This window comes from Haematobia irritans, chromosome 1 (genome assembly GCF_050003625.1).
Source record: "Haematobia irritans isolate KBUSLIRL chromosome 1, ASM5000362v1, whole genome shotgun sequence".
Taxonomy (NCBI): Eukaryota; Metazoa; Arthropoda; class Insecta; order Diptera; family Muscidae; genus Haematobia; species Haematobia irritans.
Genome location: NC_134397.1, coordinates 142,868,195 through 142,893,175, shown reverse-complemented (window position 1 = coordinate 142,893,175; position 24,981 = coordinate 142,868,195). Strand labels below are relative to the sequence as shown.

The 24,981-nt window shown below is 31.5% G+C and overlaps 1 protein-coding gene and 1 long non-coding RNA gene across 4 annotated transcripts in view; both read left to right on the top strand.

Annotated features, from left to right (window-relative positions):
* The window catches only part of Ets98B (DNA-binding protein Ets98B), a 146,474-nt gene extending 121,863 nt beyond the window's left edge, over nucleotides 1–24,611 (top strand). For all 3 annotated transcript variants that reach the window (XM_075291826.1, XM_075291828.1, XM_075291827.1), the window contains exons 2-5: nucleotides 349–1,387; nucleotides 6,092–6,252; nucleotides 18,637–18,790; nucleotides 18,872–24,611. In XM_075291826.1, the coding sequence (XP_075147941.1) occupies nucleotides 349–1,387; nucleotides 6,092–6,252; nucleotides 18,637–18,790; nucleotides 18,872–19,314 (1,797 nt within the window). In that variant the 3' untranslated portion in view covers nucleotides 19,315–24,611. The remainder of the gene's footprint in view (nucleotides 1–348; nucleotides 1,388–6,091; nucleotides 6,253–18,636; nucleotides 18,791–18,871) is intronic.
* Nucleotides 14,465–15,197, top strand: LOC142221941 (uncharacterized). Its single transcript, XR_012718231.1, has 3 exons — nucleotides 14,465–14,688; nucleotides 14,774–14,872; nucleotides 14,947–15,197. It is a non-coding gene; the product is annotated as an uncharacterized LOC142221941 (long non-coding RNA).
* Nucleotides 24,612–24,981: the final 370 nt, after the last annotated feature.

Here is a 24,981-nt window from a genome sequence, read left to right as displayed (position 1 = left end):
TATTTTAGACTATTACGATATGTTAATATAAAGAGATCTGATAATTGTGAAATGCCACTAACTCACATGCGATGGGAGTTAAAATGATGCCCTCTTCTTCTAAATAACTTAGTAATAGGATACAAACTTGACTTAAACCACTATAGACATTTCATTTATGAAATCTGCGATAGTGGTACGACCAAACACAAAAAGTGTTAATTAAAAACTATTAAGATCATTGAACTTGACTTGAATCGCTGAACGCTGAACGCTGTGTAGAACAAAACTAAACATTTCAACCTAATAACAACACCAATATTGTTTTATTGACACTAATCCTCAATTTCAATTTCCTTATCATTACAGATGCTGCAGACGGACTGTTTGTTAAGCAACACGCCATCCATACCCGCTGCAAGCAACATAGAAAATAATTTCTACAAATACGAACAACAACAACATTTCTCTGCAGCAGCAGCAGAAGCAACAACAAACGATCCCTATGCCACATATACTGATAATTTCGATCTATCTTTACTACCTCAAGATTGTGCTGCCTCAGCCACAAATAAAACGTCCCCCTTATCTTCACAAATAGAACCGACAATAACAAACGCGAATCCCATCGAGAATATACCGACAACAGTTTTCAGTTTTGAAAAGACACAAACGTTAGAACCCAAATCACAATCTCTGCTCTCAGTGCCCGATATTAAGATAGAGCAGACGTGGTCATCTTGTCCATCTCTGAATTGCATAAAGCAAGAGCAAACCTATCATAGCTACTTTCCGTTGAATGTACAACAAAATCAATTGATTCCACCACCGCCATCATATCCCGCCCACATATATCCTTCGCCACAATCTAGCCCCGCTCAGTCGGAATATGGTTTCCCACAGCGCCAATTTTCTGGATGTTATGAGTCATTAGGGTCTTCTCACACTTCCCTTTATGGAACAGCAACTTCACCTTGTCCATCGATAGATGTGAATAGCATAAAGCAGGAACAACTTCATATTTTGCCTCCTTCCCCGCCAGAATCAAGCTGTGATACTCCCACTCCACAATCGGCTTGTAGTAGTGCCAGTGGCAGTGGTTTTGATTTCAAATCGGAACCTTTTGATTCGGATGTGGAAACGTTCAGTGATTTGAAGAGTACATCATCCAGCCCCCATAGCTCCACTGATAACAATCAGAGCCAACAACAGGATCATCAAGTATTGCGTGAATATTTGGAGGATACAAGCTTCCAGAAACGTCATAATTTGAAACCATTGGCTCTGGATTCGTTTATCGGCGGACTTGAAGAGGTTCGTGACAATATCGAGCCGGTTATATCATTAGCTTTGGAACATGCCAAACGTGAAGCTGACGCCACCTGTGCTAAACTACAGATATCTCAAGGTAAGATTTATTATTCTACACAATAAGAAATTAGATACCGTTCTACACTATAAGAAATTAGATACCAGCCACCTAGGACCGGTTCTGTTTAACCTATATTTGAACGATCTTCCGTCGGTTATCGTATCATCGAAGATATTGATGTACGCAGATGATGCTAAACTGTTTCTTTCATTTGATAATGATAGTGATACTTTACTTCTTTAGGAGGATATTGACAAGTTGGCAGATTGGTGTGCTTCTAATTGTATGTTACTCAATCTTGCGAAGTAAGAATATGTAAGAAGATGACTTTTTCTCGTAGAGTTTGTGAACAGACTGAGTACTATGTTGGGAATTATAGGCTTGAGAATGTGTTTAAATTTAATGATTTATGTGTATTGTTTGGTTCCAGGCTTGACTTTGGTCCCCATATTGAGGCAACTGGTGTTTTGGGTTTCATTAAGAGATGGTCTAAGGAATTTGTTGATCCTTATCTTACGAAGAGGCTCTTTACGACTCTGGTTAGACCGATATTAGAGTAGGCGTGTGTTATCTGGTCACCGAGTTATCGTTGTTCTATTGATCGTATTGAATCTCTACAGAAGCAGTTTCTTATTTTTTGCTTTGAGGGGCTCGGCTGGAATACTTTTTACGATTTGCCTTCATTTTCTAGTCGTCATCAATTAACATGAGACGTCTCTTGAACGTAGACGGTTTATGTACGGTATTGTGTTTCCAACTAAACTTATTAATAGAGATACTGATTCACACTACTTGACATCGAGAATTTGCTACAATGTTCCAAATCATTTAACTAGGAACTTTGTATTCTTAAAGACTGAATTTTGCAGACATAACTATGAATTATTTAATCCCCTTAAAACTTTAATTCGATCTATTCATTGATTTCTTTAACCGATCCGATTACTGCCATTAAGGCAATTATTCTTAATTTTAACAACAGAGTTTCTGATCCAAGGGGTGTTGCCTTCTAAATTCCCAGCTGTATTATAAAAACATTTTGATCCTGCTCATCCAATTACTGCTTCTATTATCCTGTTTTCCGCGCCCTTATCGACCATGGTGGCACTTTTTAAACTTTGTCTGGTTCAATGGAGTCCCTCCTCCTGAACCTTATTGAGTACCGCGGAGCCCTTACTGACTCAACGTGGTCCCTTCTGACCCATCTTGAATAACTAGCTTGGGACTCCTTTCTGATTCGCTGTGGTCCTTACTGACCTATAGGGTACCTTCTGACCCACTTGGAATATTGAATTATATTTAATTGAATTGAAAAGATATATTTTGTAATGTCCCGGCAGTTATTAGCCGTGTAAATAAATAAATAAATTTGGAAGTCTTGCAGAAGATACGGATGAAGAATAAAATCTCAAAGATGTTAGGTTGTAGATTAATGAGCCACCAAAATAATATCAGCAAACAAGCAATTAAAATATTCTCTTTGTATCGGGAAGTGGTGGAAAATTAGATCAAAAGCAATGAATTTAACATGAGCTTGTCGATAATTAATTAATTTTCAAGAATTATTAAAGCCAAGTGAACATTAGTCATCCCAGCAAAAAAGCGTCGCCAAAACAGTAGGGAAAATGTTCTTTTTGGATTCAGAAGTGGTGCAAAATTGGCGCAGAAGCGATGAATTTAAAATGACAAGCATAGGACACCACCATTTTAACAGCCCAGCAAAAAAAGCGTCGCCAAAAAAGTAATGGAAATGTTATTTTTGGATCCGCAAAATTGACGCAGAAGCGATGAATTTAACATGGGCTTGTCATAGGACGGAAGTCCTCTATTTCAACCGCCGTTGCACTGAATTTGCATCACTTCTTTTGGTGTGATCCGAATTCAATGTTTTGGATGTAAATTGAAAAATTTTGTGATATTTTGCCAAATAAATAATTTTTATTATTTTTTATAATTTTTAATGGATTATAACGCTTGTCGGAAACGTTTGACCTCAAATATTTTCAAAAATTTACAATTTTTTCAGAATGGATTTGGAATTTTTTTGGACAAAATTTAAATGATTTGTACCATTTTATGAATTCTTACTCTGTTTTAAACCTATTTGAAACAGAAAAAGTTAAAATTACCCACTAAAAGTATGAAAAACCCAAGTTATAAAAAATTGATTTAAAAGAACTTCCTGGGTAGTTAAAATAAAGAACATCATTGGGAGTACATCTTCTGGAAGTGCTTTTAAAGTTGTGCCTTTGGAAGAACTTCCAAATTTTTTGCTGGGAGCCGATGCACTGAATTGTCATCACTGTGATCCGAATCCAGTGATTTGGATGTGCATTTAAACAAATTGTGATATTTTCACAAATAGATAATATTTATAATATTTTATAATTTTTAATGCATTCTAACGCTTGCCTAAAGCGATTGTCATCTAAAATTTTCAGAAATTCGCATTTTTTCTAGAATAGATTCAGCAGTTTTTTCAACAAAATTGAAAAAATTTGTACCACTTTATTATTTCTTACTCTGTTTTTAACCTATTTGAAACAAAGTAAATTTAAATTAACCATTAAAAATATAAAAAAGTGAGTTTTAAAAATTGGTTCAAAAGAACTTCCTGTGTAGTTAAAATAAAGAACATATTTGGGAGGACATTATTGGAAGTGCTTTTCTTCCGATTTTCATGAAATTGGAAATCTAGAGATATTTGAGGTCCATAAAGAGGTGTGTTAAATTTGGTATATATCGTTCCATGTTGTGATATATCCCCACATAGCCCGATCTCTCTTGATTATTTGAGGGCATGGAAGCCGCAATTTTCATCAATTAGCTTGAAATTTGAATGCGATAAATATTTTAGGTTCGTAAGAAACTGTACCAAATGTGGTATATATCGGACAATATTTTGATAAAGCCTACATACAGACCGATCCGATTTGCTTGAAATTTTAAATATAGAGATATTTTAGGTTCATAAAGACTTGTGCCAAATCTGAATATAGCGGCCCATAATATAGCGGCAAGTTAACCAAATTTAGTGTATATGGGATCATATTTTAATATAGGTCCCAATTTAGACCGATCTCCTAATTTGAGGGCATGGAAGACGAATGTTTTCAAATCTGGCGGTATTTTTAGATTCAAAATGAAAAATATAGTTTATATCAATCAATTCTTCCGTATAGCTCCTTTATGACCAATTTCCCGATTCGACTTCTAGGGCAATGGAAGCAGCGATTTTACCTGACATGATTTTCATTTTGATATAATCCCCGACTGATTAAAATCCATTTCGATTAATAACAATCCACTGAAAAAATCTACAGAATTTAGAAATCAGAAATCATATGCAAGGTGATATTTTCATTCGATTTTTTCTTAAACAAAAATTTTAAATTTCCTCTAGAAATAAAATAAACAAATTCCAAATTTAACTTCGGAAACCATGCCATTTGAACCGATTGTCCAGAGTTAGGGGTACGCTCTTTGAAATTGTCTTACAATTCTAATATAATAAATTTATGGACTGAAATGTTCACAACAAAGTCCCAAATGATCTACAATTTACTATGTATTCGCACCCAGAGAAGGAATGTATTCGCACCAGAGAAGGAAATGTTATTTTTGGGTGGTGACCATGTAACATGGTTTTCGCAACCATGTTATTTTCTCGGAAAGCATGTATCTGATTTCGGCAAGCAGGTTATATTTGACGAGAAATTAACATTTTAGTGACAAACATGTTACATGGTTACCATACAAAAATAACATTTTGCTCTTGAAACATGTTTGAGGTGATCATATTCCTTCTCTGCGTGCGAAATTAACCTAATTTAACCCATTTTTTATCCGCAGCTAAAATTGTGGTATTATGTATGTAAGAGTACTATATATGACAATCGATAATGAGAACATGTTTTAAAAGAAAATTTTTTTATTCTTTCGTAATTAAGATTCGGCAGGGCCGAACTTTAGGCCGTATATACTTATAATACTTTTGGTAGCTATAATTGCAGAAATATATTTTTCCATTTACATTAAAGAAAAATTATCTTAAGTTAAAGTTAAAATGACAGCCCGATTTATTCTCAGGTTCACATATACTATTCAGTTCATTGTGATTATCTTAATTTATAAAAACTTGTCAAGAGAACTTCCATGGTTGAGAAACAATCGAGCGACATAGACCCATTGAAAAAATACTTTCCTCCGGAACGAAAGTTTAGACAAACGAAACTCCCCTTTCCTATAAAGTATTTTCTTTAAGAAAAAATATACAAGAATGTGTGATAGGCAACGATATGGTCAAAAGAAAACTTCGCTTGCCCAATATTTCGTTCCTCAGAAAAGAAAACTCTTCTTTCAGCGCAGTTTCAAATCCCCGATGTGGTGAAATTTTCAAATTTATTATCATTGGTTTTTTACTGTTTTATTGATTTGCTTTTCTGTTTTTGCAAAATTTTATATCAGTTCCAAATACACCGGTAAACAACGGCGCTTCTTAATGTCAAAATATCCCAGAAATATTAAGATTCCACAAGTTTTAAACATTTGCTTCAATGATTCATCCAAAAACTATATCAAATCTTAACATTCCAATATTCTTAAGTCACTGCTTAGTGAACCACTTTACCCTTGGTATCCTCCTTTATTATGGTAATACAAATTAGATTAAAAAAAAAACGGTTTTATATTTATTCACAACAAATTTAAACAAAATAATTTGTTTTTATGCTTTTTCAGATCCCTCGGATTGGTCACCGAAACAGGTACTTGCATGGTTACGATCCACCATTCAACAATTCGAATTGCCATTGATTGACAATTTGGAAAGCAAATTCAACGAGAGTGGCGCCGCATTATTACAATTAACTGAAGAGGAATTTGTTCAGAGAATACCAGAGGTGAGTATTAAATAAAACCAAAACGAGAAAAAAACAAAAACTAGTAGAAGTCAGAACAAATCTATAAAATTCTTAGTAATGAAACAAATGATCGAATCATCATAATCACTTTGTATTAGTTTTGCATTAAGAAGAAACGGCAAGGTCGTTTCCAAGCGTCTAAAACTGATAAAATAAACCGCAATAGTCCATGTTTGAATGTGAGTGGTAAAAACACTCAAGCCACTATCGCATACAATGTTACCACAAAAAAAAGAAGAAGAAGAAAAACAAACAAACAAAATATAACGAAAGGTATTAAAGACGAAATCAATGAATTAAACAAACAAACCCACGATTATGAAATCTTTAAGATGACGTCATTCAGCCATGCTATAGGAGTTTTGACAAAAAAAACACACTGTGAAGAAAATACAAGAGATTTTTAACACAAAGCCATCAGAAGTAGAGAAATTGAACAAATTTCGTTTCGAGAGATGAAGAGTAGAAAAAAAGCTTTTCAAAAGATATGAAACATAGAGAGTCCCAGTGCACATCATAACACAGAGAGTTTTGAGCAGATTGAGAGGCAACATAAAACTACCAAAAAAATCAAATCAAAAGCAATAACACCACCATTAAAACTACACAAATTATAACAATGAAAGACTTTAGACACAAACGTGATTTTGTCGCTCTCTCAGAAAGCAAAAGCAAACAAAAGACTTAAGACACATGCACCACATTCACTGGATCTCCAAAAATTTACTTGGCGGTTAATGCAGTGACTGAATGGCATAGCTGAAGCAGAAGTAAACCCAACTACGATACATTTAGTAACCGTGGTCATGGCTATAATTTTAAAGAATGTTGTGAAGGTTGTTCAGTGAAAACATTTGACTAACGTGTGCATAATGGAAGATCAGAGTAAATGGACAAGGGCATGCTTTCAAAAGTACTCTAATGCAGTGAAATATTAATTATATTTGGAAATTAGAGTTTTGGTATTACAAAATAGAGACGAAAGGGACACACTTTATGTAGCCAACATCAAGAAATTTTTCTGAAGACGACATATACAATAATAACAGAAACTACACCTTCAAAAAAAAACGATTCTGTAAGATATACTCCCAAACACATTCTGCTTCAAGCATATATATTTTCAGGATTGGTCCAAACAAAATATTGTTTGTATTGTTTAAACATATTATGTTTCACCTTAGGCATACACTGGTAGAAAAAAAACTATTAATGAAATTTTCCTTGTGTGTATATATTTTTAAAGCGTCAATAGGTTACTCCCATTTGACTTGCAGCATACTCTCTCGATCTTTATTTCTCAACACATATATATTTATAGGCAATTTCTAAATTAATAAAAAAAAAAATGTTGTGTCCCAAATATAATATGTTCTAACATATTAGCATATATGTCCCAAGCGTGTTATGCTAGTTTACGAACAGTATATGATTGCACTTAAAAATAATGTGCTAAAAATTTAAGTTCCAAACATATAATCTTTAAACCGAAACACATGAAAAACAGTATTTTTCGTTTGTGTTGGAACTGTTTCCCTATCCCGTCCAAAAATAACATTATACTCTTCAACCATTCTTTACCTCCGTACAGTTCACTCAGAAATTTTCAAAAACTGAGAACGTTTATGATTGTTAGGGTTATTTCACCACTTCAAAACATGATATCAAGTCTCGGGAAACTCACCGTAAAGTTTTTGCTTCAAATGTATTTTTCCCATAAACCCTTTTTTTATCGACATGTGAAATTTGCTTCACACAAATAGCTTTAAATAAAAATCAAATGACTCAACAGGTGTCAATACGCATCGTTTAAAATTTTGGGCTAAATTATACACGTACAAAAAAGTTCTTCCTTCTCTAATAAAATTTATACCAAAGATGGTTTGTTTGGAAAAAAAGCTTTTTGTTTTATTCTTCAAAATGAAGTTTTGAAAGACAACACATCTTTTTTCACTCTTTTTCTCGTTATAGTCAAGATACAAAAAGTCACCAATTTAGTAGTCCTTGAAAAGTGGTTGCAAAATTATTAACCCTCTAATGCCCCAATTTTTTGCCAGCTGACTAAATTTTCAAAGTTAACGACACAAAAGCAAGAGAAGTAAGCAAGACAAATTTATACCGTAAAATTCAGCATATGCTGCAAAGCCTCTTGAATAGTTTCAAATAAGTTTTCTTTTTATTTTGCCCATTTATGTTATCTTAAGGTGTGTTTTACTGAAAGCTTCCTTATTAAATGAAAACCGCCTAAATGCGGGCTTGGGCATTAGAGGGTTAAAGCCTAATTGACCTTAGTGCACGAAAATTTTGCTCACATAAAGAAAACCATTTTGAAATCGAATCACCTAATTCTAATCGCATATCTTACTTATGCACAAGCTGATAAGTCTTTTAAAAGCGTGCTGAAGACAACTTAAATTTTTCAAATTCATGGTCGACTTCAAGTGGAAATTATGCAATATTTCAAGTATAAAACGGCTTAAAGATAAAGTTTTGTAGTAAAGATACAAATTTGACATTTAAATGCAAGCAAATTAAAAGATGATTTCATTAATTTTAAAGAATGTTTCTGAACTATTAAAGCCCAGTTGACTTTAGTCAAACAAAACTTTATTTCATGTTAAGATATCTATTTTTATCTCTTCTTCTTCGAATCTCTTAACTACCCAGCAAAAAAAGCGTCGCCAAAAATGTAATGAAAATGTTCTTTTTGGATCCGGAAGGGGTGCAAAATTGACGCAGAAGCGATGAATTTAACATGGGCTTGTCATAGGACGGATGTCCTCCATTTCAACAGCCGTTGCACTGAATTTGCATCAATTCTTTAGAAATTTAATGTTTTGGATGTAAATTAAAAAATTCTGTGATAATTTGTCAAATAAATAATTTTTATACTTTTTTATAATTTTTAATGGATTCTATCGCTTGTCTGAAACGTTTGACTTCAAATATTTTCAAAAATTCAGATTGCAGATTGGATTTAGAATTTTTTTCAACAAAATTTAAATAATTTGTACCATTTTATGAATTCTTAGTCTGTTTTTAACTAATTTGAAACAAAAAAAGTTAAAATTACCCATTAAATATATGAAAAAAGCGTGTTATAAAAATTGAATGAAAAGAACTTCCTGGGTAGTTCAAGTAAAGAAATCATTGGGAGTGCATCATCTGGAAGTGCTTTTAAAGTTGTGAAAAACTTTAAAACTTCTTCTTGGTTAGAAAAATTTGCATTCGTATTTTAAGGGAATATCTTTTTCAGTGGAAATCGAGTAGCACTCACTGCGGAGAGAAATGTTCACCACTGTGGAATAAATGGGTCCATGTGTCGAATGAAGTCACTCGAATTTAAATGAATTTGCACGCAGAGATCACCTCAACCTGATCACCTCAAACCTGTTTCAAGAGCAAAAAGTTATTTTTGTATGGTGACCATGTAACATGTTTGTCACTAAAATGTTATTTTCTCGTCAAATATAACCTGCTTGCCGAAATCAGATACATGATTTCCGAGAAAATAACATGGTTGCGAAAACCATGTTACATGGTCACCACACAAAAATAACATTTTGCTCTTAAAACATGTTTGAGATGATCATATTCCTTCTCTGGGTGTGGGTTTTTTTATTTTTGAAAGTTCGTTTCGTTTGTATGAGAATACGTTCATTATCAAAAATGATTACTTTCAAATTTTTGGCCTGAGAATTCATTCAAATGTTAACAATGTTTTTACTTTTTTTTTGACACATATTGTATATGTTCGTTTATTACTCGACAAGAAAATATAAAGTGACTTGCCTTTCGAAATAGAGGAACAAAACTCAAATTACTTTAGTTTAGAATACGAAAGAAAGCTTTCGTTCGATATACAAGAATAGGGCACCAATTTCAGTTTAGATATGTTTTTGAATACCTCTCTTAGTTAACGAATCAGTTAAACTTTAAAAGTCTTTGTTATTAAAACATAACAACTTCTACAATAATTTCCATTAAACTTCACAGTACCTACGAAGCCCGTTTTGAAACAATAGCTTGTTTCTCCATTATTCTTATCAACTAACATGACTTCAGAAGTTTATAAAAAATTGTAGCACTAATCAAAAGGCAGGGTATACAGAGAGCACATGCCAAACAATACAACAAGAGAACAATACTGAGGTCGTACGTAGTCAGCAGTAACAAAGGAGGACAGTATGTAACACAGAGAAGAGACCTTGAAGTACATTCACCAATAGCAAAAAGTCTGGATTACAAAGTTTCAATGGAACAAAATGCCAAACTAAGACAACGAACAGTAACGACATTGCAAGGTGAAAGTGAATCATATGTCACCCATCCCCATAGCCAACGTCATAACGCCAATGGCAATTACATATGTAGGAAGATATTCATCATAAATGGCACCAAAATATCTTCTTTTTGTGACTCATGTATGAATGGACAAATGCATGGATATTTCATGCAACTGAATATTCTTTTACGTTATTGCATTTTAAATTTTGATATCAAATCGTGCACTGCATATTCTGTCTAACTGTCAAAAGTACTCCACGAAGACACCCACATCCTCTGAATATATGACTCGAAGAGTAATTTTATGGACACAATTTATTTAACGAACTGAAATTCATTGCAACACATATTGAATTATCACTCATATTAGTGTATTCATGATAAAACCAAATACAAATCAATGGGATTTGGGCATTGGTGCTAGTACACTGAAAAAAAGCATACTCGGTTCCAAAGATTTTGTCTTTACTTTAAAAAATTTGGCATTGATTCCGAGCCAAAGAAGCGGAGAATACAAGTAAGGATACTTTTAAGACACAATTCTCTTTCAAATTTAGGTTTTGTGTACTTGCTTCTAGGAAGCAAATTTTAATTTTTCGCTTTCTCAGCTTTTTTTCTTCATATGCTATTAAAGTCCTTTAAAAACGAGTTAACGGCAACTTTATTTTCCAAATTAGGACTCGACTTCCAGTAGAAATTATGCTATGTTTGAAGTAAAAAACTTCTTTAAAATAAACTTTTGAAAAACATGTCCTATATTTGAACGATTTTTGCTTTGTAGTCAAGATGCAAAAAGACAACAAATTTAAAGACAATTTCATTAAATTTAAAGAATTTTGCTGAATTATTGAAGTCAAGTTGACCTTAGCCTATAATTTTTTTCTTTCATGTTAAGATACCCATTTTTAAGTCAAATCACGTAATTATAAGGACAATGCGACTTCATTGAAAAGTTTATCGACTTTTGACAAGGAAAATAACTTTATTTTAGAGAAATGCGTCTTCTATGCTAATCAAAATTTGTATTCGTATTTTAAAGACATGAAATCTTTGACCTCACGACAATATTTTTTTCAGTGTAGTTATGTTACAATTAATTGGATTAAGCGTTGGTTCCACTGGGTATAGAGGATTATAATAACTAATATAACAACATAAAAACGTGTCTTAATTCTATTTGAGATACTTTCAAAAATGGCTTAGCACGTGTTTCTCGGTGAAGTTGGGAAATCAATAGCCTTGAGATTTAACAGCCATCTATTGAATAATAACACAAGTAATATTTCATGGACCTATATAGGTAATTATATCCTATATAGTGAAGATTTAACAGGGTACACTGAAAAAATCTTGCCCAATTCCAAATATATTGTCTTAGCACTAATGATATTGGTATTGATTCCCAGCCAAAGTATCGGTTAATTGAAGTAAGGATACCATTAAGACACAATTCCCTTTTTAATTTGAATTTTGCGTACGTAAACCAGAACATTTATTTTATTATTGCAAATCTTAATGTATTCGTTTCATTCTGCTTTCACCATCATGTGCTATCAAAGTGCTTTAGAAACGTGGAAATTATGATAAGTTTCAAGTAAAAAATGTGTTGAAATACATTTCCCATTTTTAAACACTTTTTAAATTTGATGTCAATACAAAAAGTCAACAAATTTGAAGTCTTCACTCAAGACTACCTTAATTCTGAAGATTTTTTTCAGAAGTATTAAAGCCAGGTTGACTTTACACTCAAAAACAAGTATATACGGCCGTATGTTCAGCCACTCAAGACTACCTTAATTCTGAAGATTTTTTTCAGAAGTATTAAAGCCAGGTTGACTTTACACTCAAAAACAAGTATATACGGCCGTATGTTCAGCCAGGCCGAATCTTATCTATCCTCCACCATGGATTGCATAGAAACTTGTACTAAAGACTGTCATCCACAATCGAATTATTTGGGTTGCAGTAACATTTGTCGATAGCAAGGTATCTTAAAACTTCTTAACACCGTCTTCTCAATTGTAAGTTAGTCCATACGAGGTATATATTAAACAAAAAAAGGCCGATTAAATACGTAAATAATTCAGTTTGACAAAATTTTCTATAGAAATAAAATTTCGACAAAATTTTCTATAGAAATGAAATTTTAACAAAGTTTTCTAAAGAAATGAAATTTTAACAAAATTCTCACAAAAATAAAATGTTGACAAAATTTTCTATAGAAATAAAATTTTGACAACATTTTCCATAGAAATAAAATCCAATGAAGGACTGGGGAATTCTTCCCACTTAAATATGAGCTAAATTATTATTTTTTTTTATGCAAAAGAATAGCAACAACCGAATTCCAATTACACCGAACAAAAACAATGCAGCAATTTTAAATTAAGCCAAACGAAGTTTCAACAACCCACAAAACGGCGAAGAAAACACCTATAGGGATTGATGGCAACAACAAAAACAATGATGTGAAGTCTGAGTAAGATTTTCCACTTCCACAAACGTTGCAGGTACCACCAGTAATCATAAGTTGTGTTGGGTACACAGAAAAAAAAGTGTCTTGTAAATTTAAGGACCATTTTGACTTCCACATAGTTCAACAAATTTACTGTAATATAGTTCATTTTTCGTAACCACAACGAAAATTAACTTAGCTAAAGCAAAACTTATAAAAATTCAGTAAATGTTTTTTAGTTCACTAACTACGAAATGGGAAGGATTTTTCCTTAAATAAATTTCCAACACAGTAGTTAAGGCATCGTTGATTCTATTATAAAAATACATGGGCAATATAAAAATCTTACTACGAAATGTGGACAATTTACTAAGACAAAATTTTGTATGGAAAAAAAATTTTTGTAGTAAAAATTAACTTAACGACATTACCGATTCGTACGATGACTACTTACAGATTATTTCCCTTTTTATTATATGTTGGAGTGTTTTTACTCACATTGAAAATTTTAGTTAAAATAGAATAAAAATTAGTTAATATAATCCTTGACAGGTGTATATAATTTTTATAGATTCCTCATAGATTTGGTATATATTTTACCTTAACTTATAGATAGAATTCCTACTAATGAATAAACGTGCTACTGGAAAATGTGAGTGCATCATGCGAGGGAGTTTTTAGAGACATTTTGTGTATATCTCGTATGATTGTTTGTGTTTGTTATTGCGTCATTTATGCTGTTGTTGGTTGTTTTGATTCTAGAGACAATGGAATGTTCCTTGTGTGTTGTTGGTATCTTTTGTGGTGAGAGTTGTTTTTTTTGCAATAGCAAGATCAGAAAGGGAACGTGTGTGTGTGTGGAGTTGTTTTTCTTTACGGCAGGTATGTATCCCTTATGACTATTTGTGTCTTTCAGTTTTATTGTTGCATTCAGTTATGTTGATGCATTTATGAAGTGCACACGTGGATTTAATTTTGCAAAATTGTACGTGCGGTATTGGTGTTTATTAATAAAAATACATTTATTTCGAAACATTTTAGAAACTGAGAAGTGACTGATGTGATGTTAGAGGAATCAAAAACGCTTTTTATTGATAAAAAACAAATAACAGATTAAGGAACTGTATATTTCTGTTAATATGTTAGTTTAAAATTAGTGCGGATTTTAAATTGATTTACATAAAAAATATACAACATGAGTGGTAATAGGATGATTTATATTTATTCTACATCTGGATCACAGGTTGAGAAGCGACCATTTTTTTGAATCTATATTTTTTATGTTACAGCAATTCCTACAGGTGAGTACTAAGTTCGAGTTTAGCCGCTAAAATTAAAAATAAATCACTAAGCAAAGTATAAAATTATACGTCTTCGATACAAATTTAAATATAACTTGATGGAGAATAGCCCAAATCAAGTTTTTTTTTATAAAGATTATTTTTTATAATGGATTATTAAAGAAAACTTATCATGGAAATTGCAATTTTAGCCGCTAAACTCGAACTTAATATCCACCTTAAATACTAAATGCTATACTGACAAGTGGAAATTATGTCTAATTTTATAATATTTTTTATTTCAATTATATTCTGAGAATAATTTCAATAACGTCCCATTTGTCCATGGATATGATTCCAATAATGTACCTACTGGATGGATTTTTCAATGTGGTAAGTTTTTCTGTAAACGGTATTTTGTCCGTTTTTAATAAAACCAAAATTTCAATTTATTAAAAATTATTTTTTTCACTTGCAGGTAGACAGGTCTCGTAATGGTAATTTTTTGAATATTCTTACTGTTTAATACTAATTAAGCTGATATCCTTATTGACTCTAGGAAATACTCTTGAAAACCGTAAGTTAAAGATCAATATGAACGATAGAATTAATTAATTAATAATATTTTTCTTATATTCTGTATAACATCAGATGCCTCTAAGCCAAATCCGCCCAACAAAAGTTAGCCAAAATCGATGAAATTGGACAATTCAATTGAATATAGCAACTTATGCCACATATATCTTTCATATGGATAGAAAACATGGACATTTAAATTAATTAGTTTAGTCCTAATAACATAGAATATTACTCTTTTGAAGAAGCAATTACTAACTACCGACAAGTAAATGCGTCCAACGTACTAATAAAAATATTTCCTTTATTGTATATCATAAGCCATAGTTTTGTGTAATATAATAATAATTCTTTGAAATAAAATACTGGTGGTTACAGAAAATTGACTTGTTTTGTACGAAAAATTTCTTAGTTGTATACAGGCTTTTTGTACTTTTGATTCCTCAATTTCTCTACTTTTTTGAAAATTATACCGACAAACAGTTTATTTCAAACCAATTTCTTAATACAGGTTTCCCAAAAAATTGTTAATTTTTCCGGATAGCAGGAATATTTTGAATGAGTTTAACTATATTCTTCCCACAGCATAGTAATAATGAACTAAAATACGATGTAATACATGAACTAATTTATAAGAAAATCATAAACTTATCTAGATGAAAAAAATCTTTGGCGCCAAATCATGGTCATTCTTACTATGGGTTAGTTCATTTTTCATAAAAAATAGTAAACTTTTTTTTCGGTGTATAGTAATAAAATGTATGTTGACAATTTTCTATAGTAATGAAATTTTGACAAAATTTTTTATAGTCTAGTTGACAAACATTCTTTTCCTCTGTTGGTTAAACTACACTTGTATGTTAGTTTAGTCAATGCATGGTTTTAAGCTGAAATCAAAAAAAAACAATAACAACGATTAAAGGAAAAAACCAACAATAACAAAACAAAACGAATGTAATAAAAATTTGGCAAAATTTTCTATAGATATATGATTTTCGTAGATTATTTTTGGGGATCGGCTATATAACTATAGACCGATATGAACCAATTTTGGCATGGGTGTTAGCGGCCATATACTAGCGCACTATACCAAATTTCAACCGGGTCGGATGAATTTTGCTCCTCCAATAGCTCCGGAGGTCAAATCTGGGGATCTGTTTAAATGGGGGTTATATATAATTAAGACCGGTGTGGACCAAATTTTGCATGGTTGTTAGAGACCGTATACTAACACCACGTACCAAATTTCAACCGGATTGGGTGAATTTTGTTCTTCCAAGAGGCTCCGGAGTCCAAATCGGGGGATCGGTTTATATGGGGGCTATATATATTTATGGACCGATGGACCAATTTTTGCATGTTTGTTAAAGACCATATACTAGCACCATGTACCCAATTTCAACCGGATCGGATAAAATTTGCTTCTGTTAGAGGTTCCGCAAGCCAAATCTGGGGATCGGTTTATATAGGGGCTATATATAATTATGGAGCGATGTGGACCAATTTTTGCATGTTTATTAAATACCATATACTAGCACCATGTACCAAATTTCAGCCGGATCGGATACAATTTGCTTCTCCGCAAGCCAAATCTGTGTACCGGTTTTTATGGGGGCTATATATAATTATGGACCGATGTGGACCAATTTTTGCACAGTTGTTAGAGACCATATGTCTACACCATCTACCAAATTTCAGCCGGATAGGATGAAATTTGCTTCTCTTAGAGGCTCCGCAAAACAAATCTGGGGATCGGTTTATATGGGGGCTATATATATTTATGGACCGATGTGGACCAATTTTTGCATGTTTGTTAAAGACCATATACTAGCACCATGTACCCAATTTCAACCTGATCGGATAAAATTTGCTTCTGTTAGAGGTTCCGCAAGCCAAATCTGGGGATCGGTTTATATGGGGGCTATGTATAATTATGGAGCGATGTGGACTAATTTTTGAATGGTTGTACCAAATTTCAAACGAATCGGATGAATATTGCTCCTCAAAGAGGCTCCGCAAGCCAAATCTGAGCATCGGTTAATATGGTGCCTATGCGTAAAAGTGGTCCGATGTGGCCCATTTTCAATACCGTTCGACCTACATCAATAACAACAACTTGTGCCAAGTTTCAAGTCGATAGCTTGTTTCGTTCGGAAGTTAGCGTGATTTCAACAGACGGACGGACGGACATGCTTAGATCGACTCAGAATTTCACCACGACCCAGAATATATATGCTTTATGGGGTCTTAGAGCAATATTTCGATGTGTTACAAACGGAAAGACAAAGTTAATATTCCCCCATCCTATGGTGGAGGGTATAAAAAATTTACTTGGATCCAAAGATTTTGACCTTCCCTTAAGGATTTTGGTATTGATTCCGAGCCAAAGATACGACTTCTTTAAAATAAAGAAATTTTTTAGCGACTTATCTGGCTTTAAATCTAGGACCAATAAAATTAAAATTAGGATGCAGGTCTCATTTATCAAATTTTAATTCTCTTTTCGCGGTTTATTATACCGAAAAAAAGTGAACTGTTATATAGGAAGAATGAACTACCTCGCACGAAAATTTAACTAAATTTTGCTCCACATTTTGAGATTTCCACAAAGCGTTGTTAAAACCAGGAAATTTTAATGCCCTGTTGTACTTTTTAACTGCAGTTCACTAAATTACAACATCTCATAGAAGAAAAAATTAACTAAAAGTAAAGAAGAAAATCATTGGCGCCAAATCATGACAATTTTAACCGTACAGTAGTTCATTCTTACTATTTTTGGGAATCGTACGAAAATCTTCTTTTGCTTTAGTTCATATTGAACTTATGTGTACGGTCATTGAACTTTATACTCACGTTTAGCTCATAAATCCTCAAAATAAGTTTTTGCCTATATTTGAAACGTTTTTATCTTAAATCTAAAGTTTAAATATTTCAATTAATTTAAGGACAATTTCATTAAATGAAAAATGGGTTTCTTTACTTTAAGGAAAATTAGCCTTAGTTCAAAGACATGGGACTTTAACGGAGGGACGCAAATTTACAAAATTTGTGTTCTAAAAAAATTTAATTAAAAAAATTTTGAACCAAAGTTTATATTTCCCTGTGCCAAATTTGATAACTTGCAATTCTATTTATAGAAGTTCTATCTGAATCCTATCCAAGTTTTCACCATATTCAACAGTGTTAAAAACCAATAAAAAAATAATAAATATTTTATTTTATTATTTTATTTTTTTCCTTGTCCAATGAAAGACAATTATGTTTGACTAAGGCCAACTTGTCTTTAATAATTGTGAAAAATTCTTTCAAATCAATGAAATTTTCTTTAGATTTGTTGCCTTTTTGCATCTTGACAACAAATCAAAAAAGCACTTAAAAAATAGATGTTTTTCAACACTTTATTTTAAAGACAATTTTAACTTGAAACATAACATAATTTCTATTTGATTTCGTGTCTGAATTTTAGTTGACATTAACACCTTTTTAAAGGACTTTACTGACACATGAAGAATAAAATCAAACAAAAAAGGAATAAATTAAGCGTTGTTTCCTAGAAACAAGTACGCAAAACTTTAATTCAAAAGATAATTGTGGCTTAGAAGTATTCATACTTCAATCCACCGCTTCTTTAGCTCGGAATCCAATAACAAAATCATTAGTTCAAAGAAAAAATCTTTGGAATCGGACATTTCAGTGTAGTTTTTACAAAAGTTTCGTATAAGTAAATTTTGAATGTTATTTACCAAAGTAATTTTTCTTTTTTAGGGTGGTGCTATATTACATGCTCAATTGGAGATTTGGAAATTAACTCATTCCGAAGAGTATCATATGAACTCTGCTAACAGCAATTGCATGCAGCAACCAATGTGGGCTCAAAATTCAATGGCATATGGTGAAGATATGGAAGAAGAAACTGAAGGTAAATAATGCGATTTATTTATTTATTTATTTATTTTTTTAATAATTTTCATTATTATCTTCTTGTAATTATCCACAATAGACGAAGAAGATTTTCTTCCAAATATTGGCAATGTACCAAATAATGGTACCATTGCTACCACCAATACCAATGCAAATGGCCATTATACAGGCTGCGAAGGCAACACATCAAACGGTGTCAACCAAATACCAACTCCAGTGAAAAGAGTTGGTGCACGTAACGGAGGATCTCATATACATTTGTGGCAATTTCTAAAGGAGCTATTGTCAGCTCCACATATCAATGGTACTGCAATACGTTGGATTGATCGTAGTAAGGGTATATTCAAAATTGAAGATTCCGTTCGAGTGGCTAAATTGTGGGGCAAACGTAAAAATCGGCCAGCCATGAACTATGATAAACTATCAAGATCCATACGTCAATATTATAAGAAGGGAATTATGAAGAAAACCGAAAGATCCCAGCGTTTGGTGTATCAGTTTTGTCAACCTTACCATATGTAATAATGAAAAATGGACAACGGGGTGACTATTTATGGAAGCAATGGAAATTATTTATTAAAATATTTATTTATTTATTCATATATTATTATTTAAGATATTTATTACAATTGCTTTTATTGAATATTTATTTATTTATTTTTTTTATATTTATTGAACAAATCATATTTATTTATTTATTTATTGCAGTTGTAAGCCCTATATGATGTGCGAATATTAGCTTTAAGTTTATTTATTTAATTATTTATTTTATTTATTTATATTATTTATTTAAAATTTAATGTATAATTGCAGGGGCATATTGTTAGCCGGAATTAATTATTGCCACTTCTACTCAAATCGTAAATTTAATAGAACCACTTACAATATACAAAGTGCCTTATAGAATCAATTGTTGAAGTATAAACCAAACAATTAAAATTTTCAAAATCATATTTAAAACTTTTTGTGTACTCCAAAAAAAAAACCCAAAAAATAAGCCCTTAAAAGTAGCACATTTTCGAATAAATAATATTTTCCCTTCTGGACATTTCCAACATTCTGCTGTCTGTGTTTCCAATTTTGGTCATAATCAATGATCAAATTTGTCATAACAATTATGATCCTTTTTTTCTCATATTTCAAGTATTTTTAATATTAAAAATTAAAAATATTATTGAATTAAACATACATTGTTCCCCAAAAAGGATTCTTTATATCCACAGAAGATATCCTAAAGACAAAATAAAGATAACATACACATCCATTGATATAACTTTGATAGTATATAGAAGGATAGTATATAAAGAAATCGGGAGTTGTAAAAAAGGTGGAGGACGAGTGGAGGTGGAGTGGAGGAAATGGAACAACCACAGGATCGGTACAGGACTAGTCCCTGGTGTGTATGGACCAGTCCCAGTTCTGGTCAAAATGTATAGAAGGGATCGGTCACTTTAACATGGGTTTGTCATTGACGGGGTAAATTTACACTTTAGGACACGTCTTGGACTCATTCCAAAGGACACGTCCTGGGACAATTTAGCATGGGCACTACATTTCAGTTTTTCAGTTTTCTAAGAGTTTTCCGAATCACATTCGAACATCTGATAATTTTATTTCACCAAATGTGTAGATCCAAAAAGACTTTAATATCAAGCCTGTACGGAAATCCATAAATTACGACTATTTAAAAATTGCAACTAACTGGAGCATCGGTACCAGTTCTGTGATGGGTCCGTCAGTGTCAATTTGCACCAATTTTCCGTAGGGAAATAAGTCTTCTTTTAACTTGTAAATATCAACACCATCAGGAAGGCTGTAGTGTGATTGTAACAATCATACAGACGGATATTGGCTTAGAACTTCTCCATTGATGAACAATATATAGACTTTATATTAAGAAATAATGGAAACTAATCTCCGCCTAATTTTCAATATTTTTGAATAATTATCACAGTAAGGCCTCCTAAAGTTAAAATAATACATATTTAAAATCCTTAAATGGATAAAAAAACGTATTTAACTCAATCGCGAATTTATCCCACAAAAATTCATTAAAATTACCCACCAAAAAAAGAGCTTCCAAAAAAGTAGTTTGGATCCCCAATCTGTGATCCGGAAGTAGTGCGAACTTGGATTATCTCCAATGAATTTTACATGGGCTTGTCATAGGACGGAAGTACTCCAGTTTTGGATTCTTTGCATTGCTTTAGAAGTTGGGTCTTGGAAGTTCATTTCGATAAAGCAATTTAAAAAAAAAAAAATTAAAAACACAAAACTTTTTTTCAATTTTACTTTTTATTTTTATCAGTAGTTTTTGTTACACATTTATTTTCTTATTATCTAATTTTTACAAATTGTAAAACTTCTTCGCTTCCACCGCGTGTTGAACCTGGGTCTATTGGCACCATAACAGAACGCCTTAGCACACTCAGCCACAAACGTCATTGAACACGATGCATCAAAACGTTTATTCAAACGTTTGTGATATGAACCTAAAATGACACCATGGCATAACATTCTAACTACTTCCCCAGATGTTCTTTATTATTATTAATGAAAAAATAAAGAACGCTAGTTCAAATCTCACCAACGTCAATTTTTGTATTAAATATTTTTTCTAAAAAATATTTTTTTTATGTTATACATCATTTTTATTTTTTTTTTCGGCATATATTTTTGTATAAATATATTTTTTCCATTAAAAATCAACAAAGATTTAAAAATTATCCTAATTTGCAAAACCTTCTCAAAAGAACTTCCATGGAAGTGAAAAAGTCAAACGGCACAGGTTCAAATCTCAGTGGGGATGATTTTTTTATTTTATTTTTTTTTAACATTTTTAATGATTTGCTATTCTTTTTTGCGAAATTTAAAATTAAAAAATTAAATTTTCACTTAAAATGGCCGTACTCTCTCCGTACTTTCTAAGACTTCTGTACCTTCTAAGACTTCCGTACTTTCTAAGACTCGATAGGAGATCTCGGGATGCGCTTTAAAAGAAATGCTTGTGGTCTTGTCCAAAAGGACTGAATCGGAAGTGGAAAAAACTTGATGGGGATTCGGGGATGCGCTTTAAAAGAAATGTTTGTTGAACAACTTCCATTTTTTTTGCTGGGTAATTTAGCAACAAAAGAGATCAATTCTATGAAAATATATGTTTATAAACCTAGGAGTAACTTCGAATCATTTTGTTTTATGTCACAAATGTATATGTTAAAATTTCTGCTTTTGTTTTGTCTTTAGAATTACGAGATTCAATTTTAAAATGGGTTTAGTTACATAAAAGAAAATTCTATTGCTATCTAGATTTAAATCTAGGTCCTATAAATTCCGTTCTTTTTTGGCGATTTTGCGATATATCAGGAATGATATTCATGTACAAATAAGTGTCAATTTAAAAATCCTAAATATGACAGATACTTCAAAGCAACAAATGTTTTCTTATTTTCAAAAAAAAAAAAAATACAAAACCTTACACCAAAGATGCAAACTCTCTAAAATAAGTGTTTGCCTATTTCTGAAGCATTTTTATCTATAATTCAAAACTTCAATATCTCAGTTAATTCAAAGATTAATTATTTGATTAAAATATGTTGTTTGTCCTCAATTTGTATCCTAAAATTTAAGTTACATTATCTTTCATATTGTAGTCGCCACGATTGTTAAAAAAATTTGTGCGAGTACACACTGAACAAAATTTTTTGTCCTTAAACCACGTATGTTTATTTTGTTTAGCATAGAAGACGCATTTCTCTGCTATAAAGTTTTTTTCATAGCCCAAAATTTGATAAACATTTCAATGAAGCCGTTTAGTCCGTGTAGTTAAGTCATTCGACTAAAAAAGTGGGCATCTTTAGATGAATGACAATTTTGTTTAACTTTAATAATTCTGAAAAGTTTTCCAAAATTAATGAAAACGTCTTTACACGGATGAAAAAGGCTGTTTTTCATATGTTTGGCTATAAACATTATATGTTTGGAACACAAATTTTTAAACACAATATTTTTGAGTGCAAGCATATAATGTTCATAAACTAGCATAACATGTTTGGGACATATATGTTAATATGTTAGAACATATTATGTTTGGGACATAAAATGTTTGTAAATATAATATGCTTGGATGCAAACATATATTAATTTAGAAATAGCCTATAAACATATATGTGTTTAGTAGCTTGGAGCGCTATTTAACAGGGTGCGATATTGAATTAAGTTGGTGGTTGTTGCTTGTTATTACAAAATTAACATTTTATTTTTCCTTGGGCAATTGATCAGCTACTTCTTTGATCCTTACAAACTGTGTGGTCCGCTGTTCGAATCCCCGTTCGGCAAAAGGTAAAATTAAAATAAAAAAATCATACAATTGAATAATTTCTTCTACAATGTTTGTATTACAGAAAAAGGTGCTAAGAACTAAAAAATCTCGTGGAAGTGAGAAAGATGTGGGGGAATATACAATTGGGCAGAAACAAAATTTTGAGCATTCAGGTCGAAAACCTATGTTGTTAGCACCTATATTACCTGTTTATTTTCATAATTCGTTATGATTGTAAATGTATAAATAAACAAATAAAATTTTGAGCACAATATTGTTTGGGAGAATTTTTTTAAGCATATAATATTTTTGGGTGCAAAATGCTTCCAAACATATTATATTTTCACATAATAACATATTGTTTTTTAGAAGACAACATTATTGAATTTGGATGCAAAAATACAAAATGTTTGGAACTTAGAGTACCCAAACATATATTGTTTAGACTAATATGCTTTCAAACATATTATATATTGGAAGAGATCAAACATATAAATGTTTGGGCAATACCCAAAAATGTATATGCTTGAAGCAAAATATGTTTGGGAGTATATGTTACAGAAGCGATTTTTTGTGAGCGTGTAGGTTTTTTGACATTTTGTATTGTGACTACTACACTACACATTTTTGTACAATCACAGAAAAAAATATCACCAAAATATTTCCAATTAAAAAGTTGATTGAAGTTGAAAATTTTTTCAATCAATAAATTAATTGATACAATTAACTTTTTAATCAATATAGAACCATTAAGCTAATTATACCAATGATTAAACATTTTAAAAATTTTAATTAAAAAATTAATTGATAAATAAACTTGTTAATCAAACTCGGAAGACTAACGGTCAATTTCATGTAGCTCCGTTAGGCTTTAACTGCCAGTTAACAGAAAATAAATTGCAAATATCTTCTCTCTGGTTAACTTTAACTGAAAAATTTTTAGCAGTTTAGTTTCTAACTGACATATGCAATATATAGGCAAGATGACAGATATGTCCATAGTGCGGTTTAAAAGTTCGTTAACTAACGTAGCACTAACGGAGCTTCATGAAAATGGGGGTAAGTCACTTAAAAAAGTGGTCCACATTTTTTAAATTTTTAATTAAAAATTTATATCAAACTATCCATTTTTAATCAAATTAAAACACTAGCCGCCATTTTCATGAAGCTCCGTTAGTGCTACGTTAGCTAACGAACTTTTATACCGTGATATCTACATATCTGTCATCTTGCGTATGCCAGCTAGAAACTTAACTGGTGAATTTTTTTCAGTTGAAAGTTAACCGGAGAAAAGATATTTTCATTTTTCTTTCTATTAACTGGCAGTTAAAGCCTAACGGAGCTACATGAAAATGGCTGTAAGACAGTTAAGAAAGTAATTGAAAATAGTTACGTTTTTAATGGAAAAAATGAATTGAGTTTTTCATTCAACATCAATTAAATTTTTAATTGAATCAATTAAAAAATTAAAAATTGCTAATAAAATCAATTAATTTTTTAACCAAGCATTTTTTTAATTTCCAATTAAAACTATGATTGATACTATCATTTTCGTGAAAATGATTTTGGCAACTAGTCGTGAACGTTATTTAACGGAAGTTATGCATATTTAAGATGAATTTTCGCATTTATATAAACAGGATATTCATGGTTAAGTTAAAGGCCTAACGGAGCTACATGAAAATGGCTGTAAGACAGTTAAGAAAGTAATTGAAAATAGTTACGTTTTTAATGGAAAAAATTAATTGAGTTTTTTATTCAACATCAATTAAATTTTTAATTGAATCAATTAAAATATTAAAAATTGCTAATAAAACCATTTAATTTTTAAATCAAGCATTTTTTTTTTTTAATTTCCAATTAAAACTATG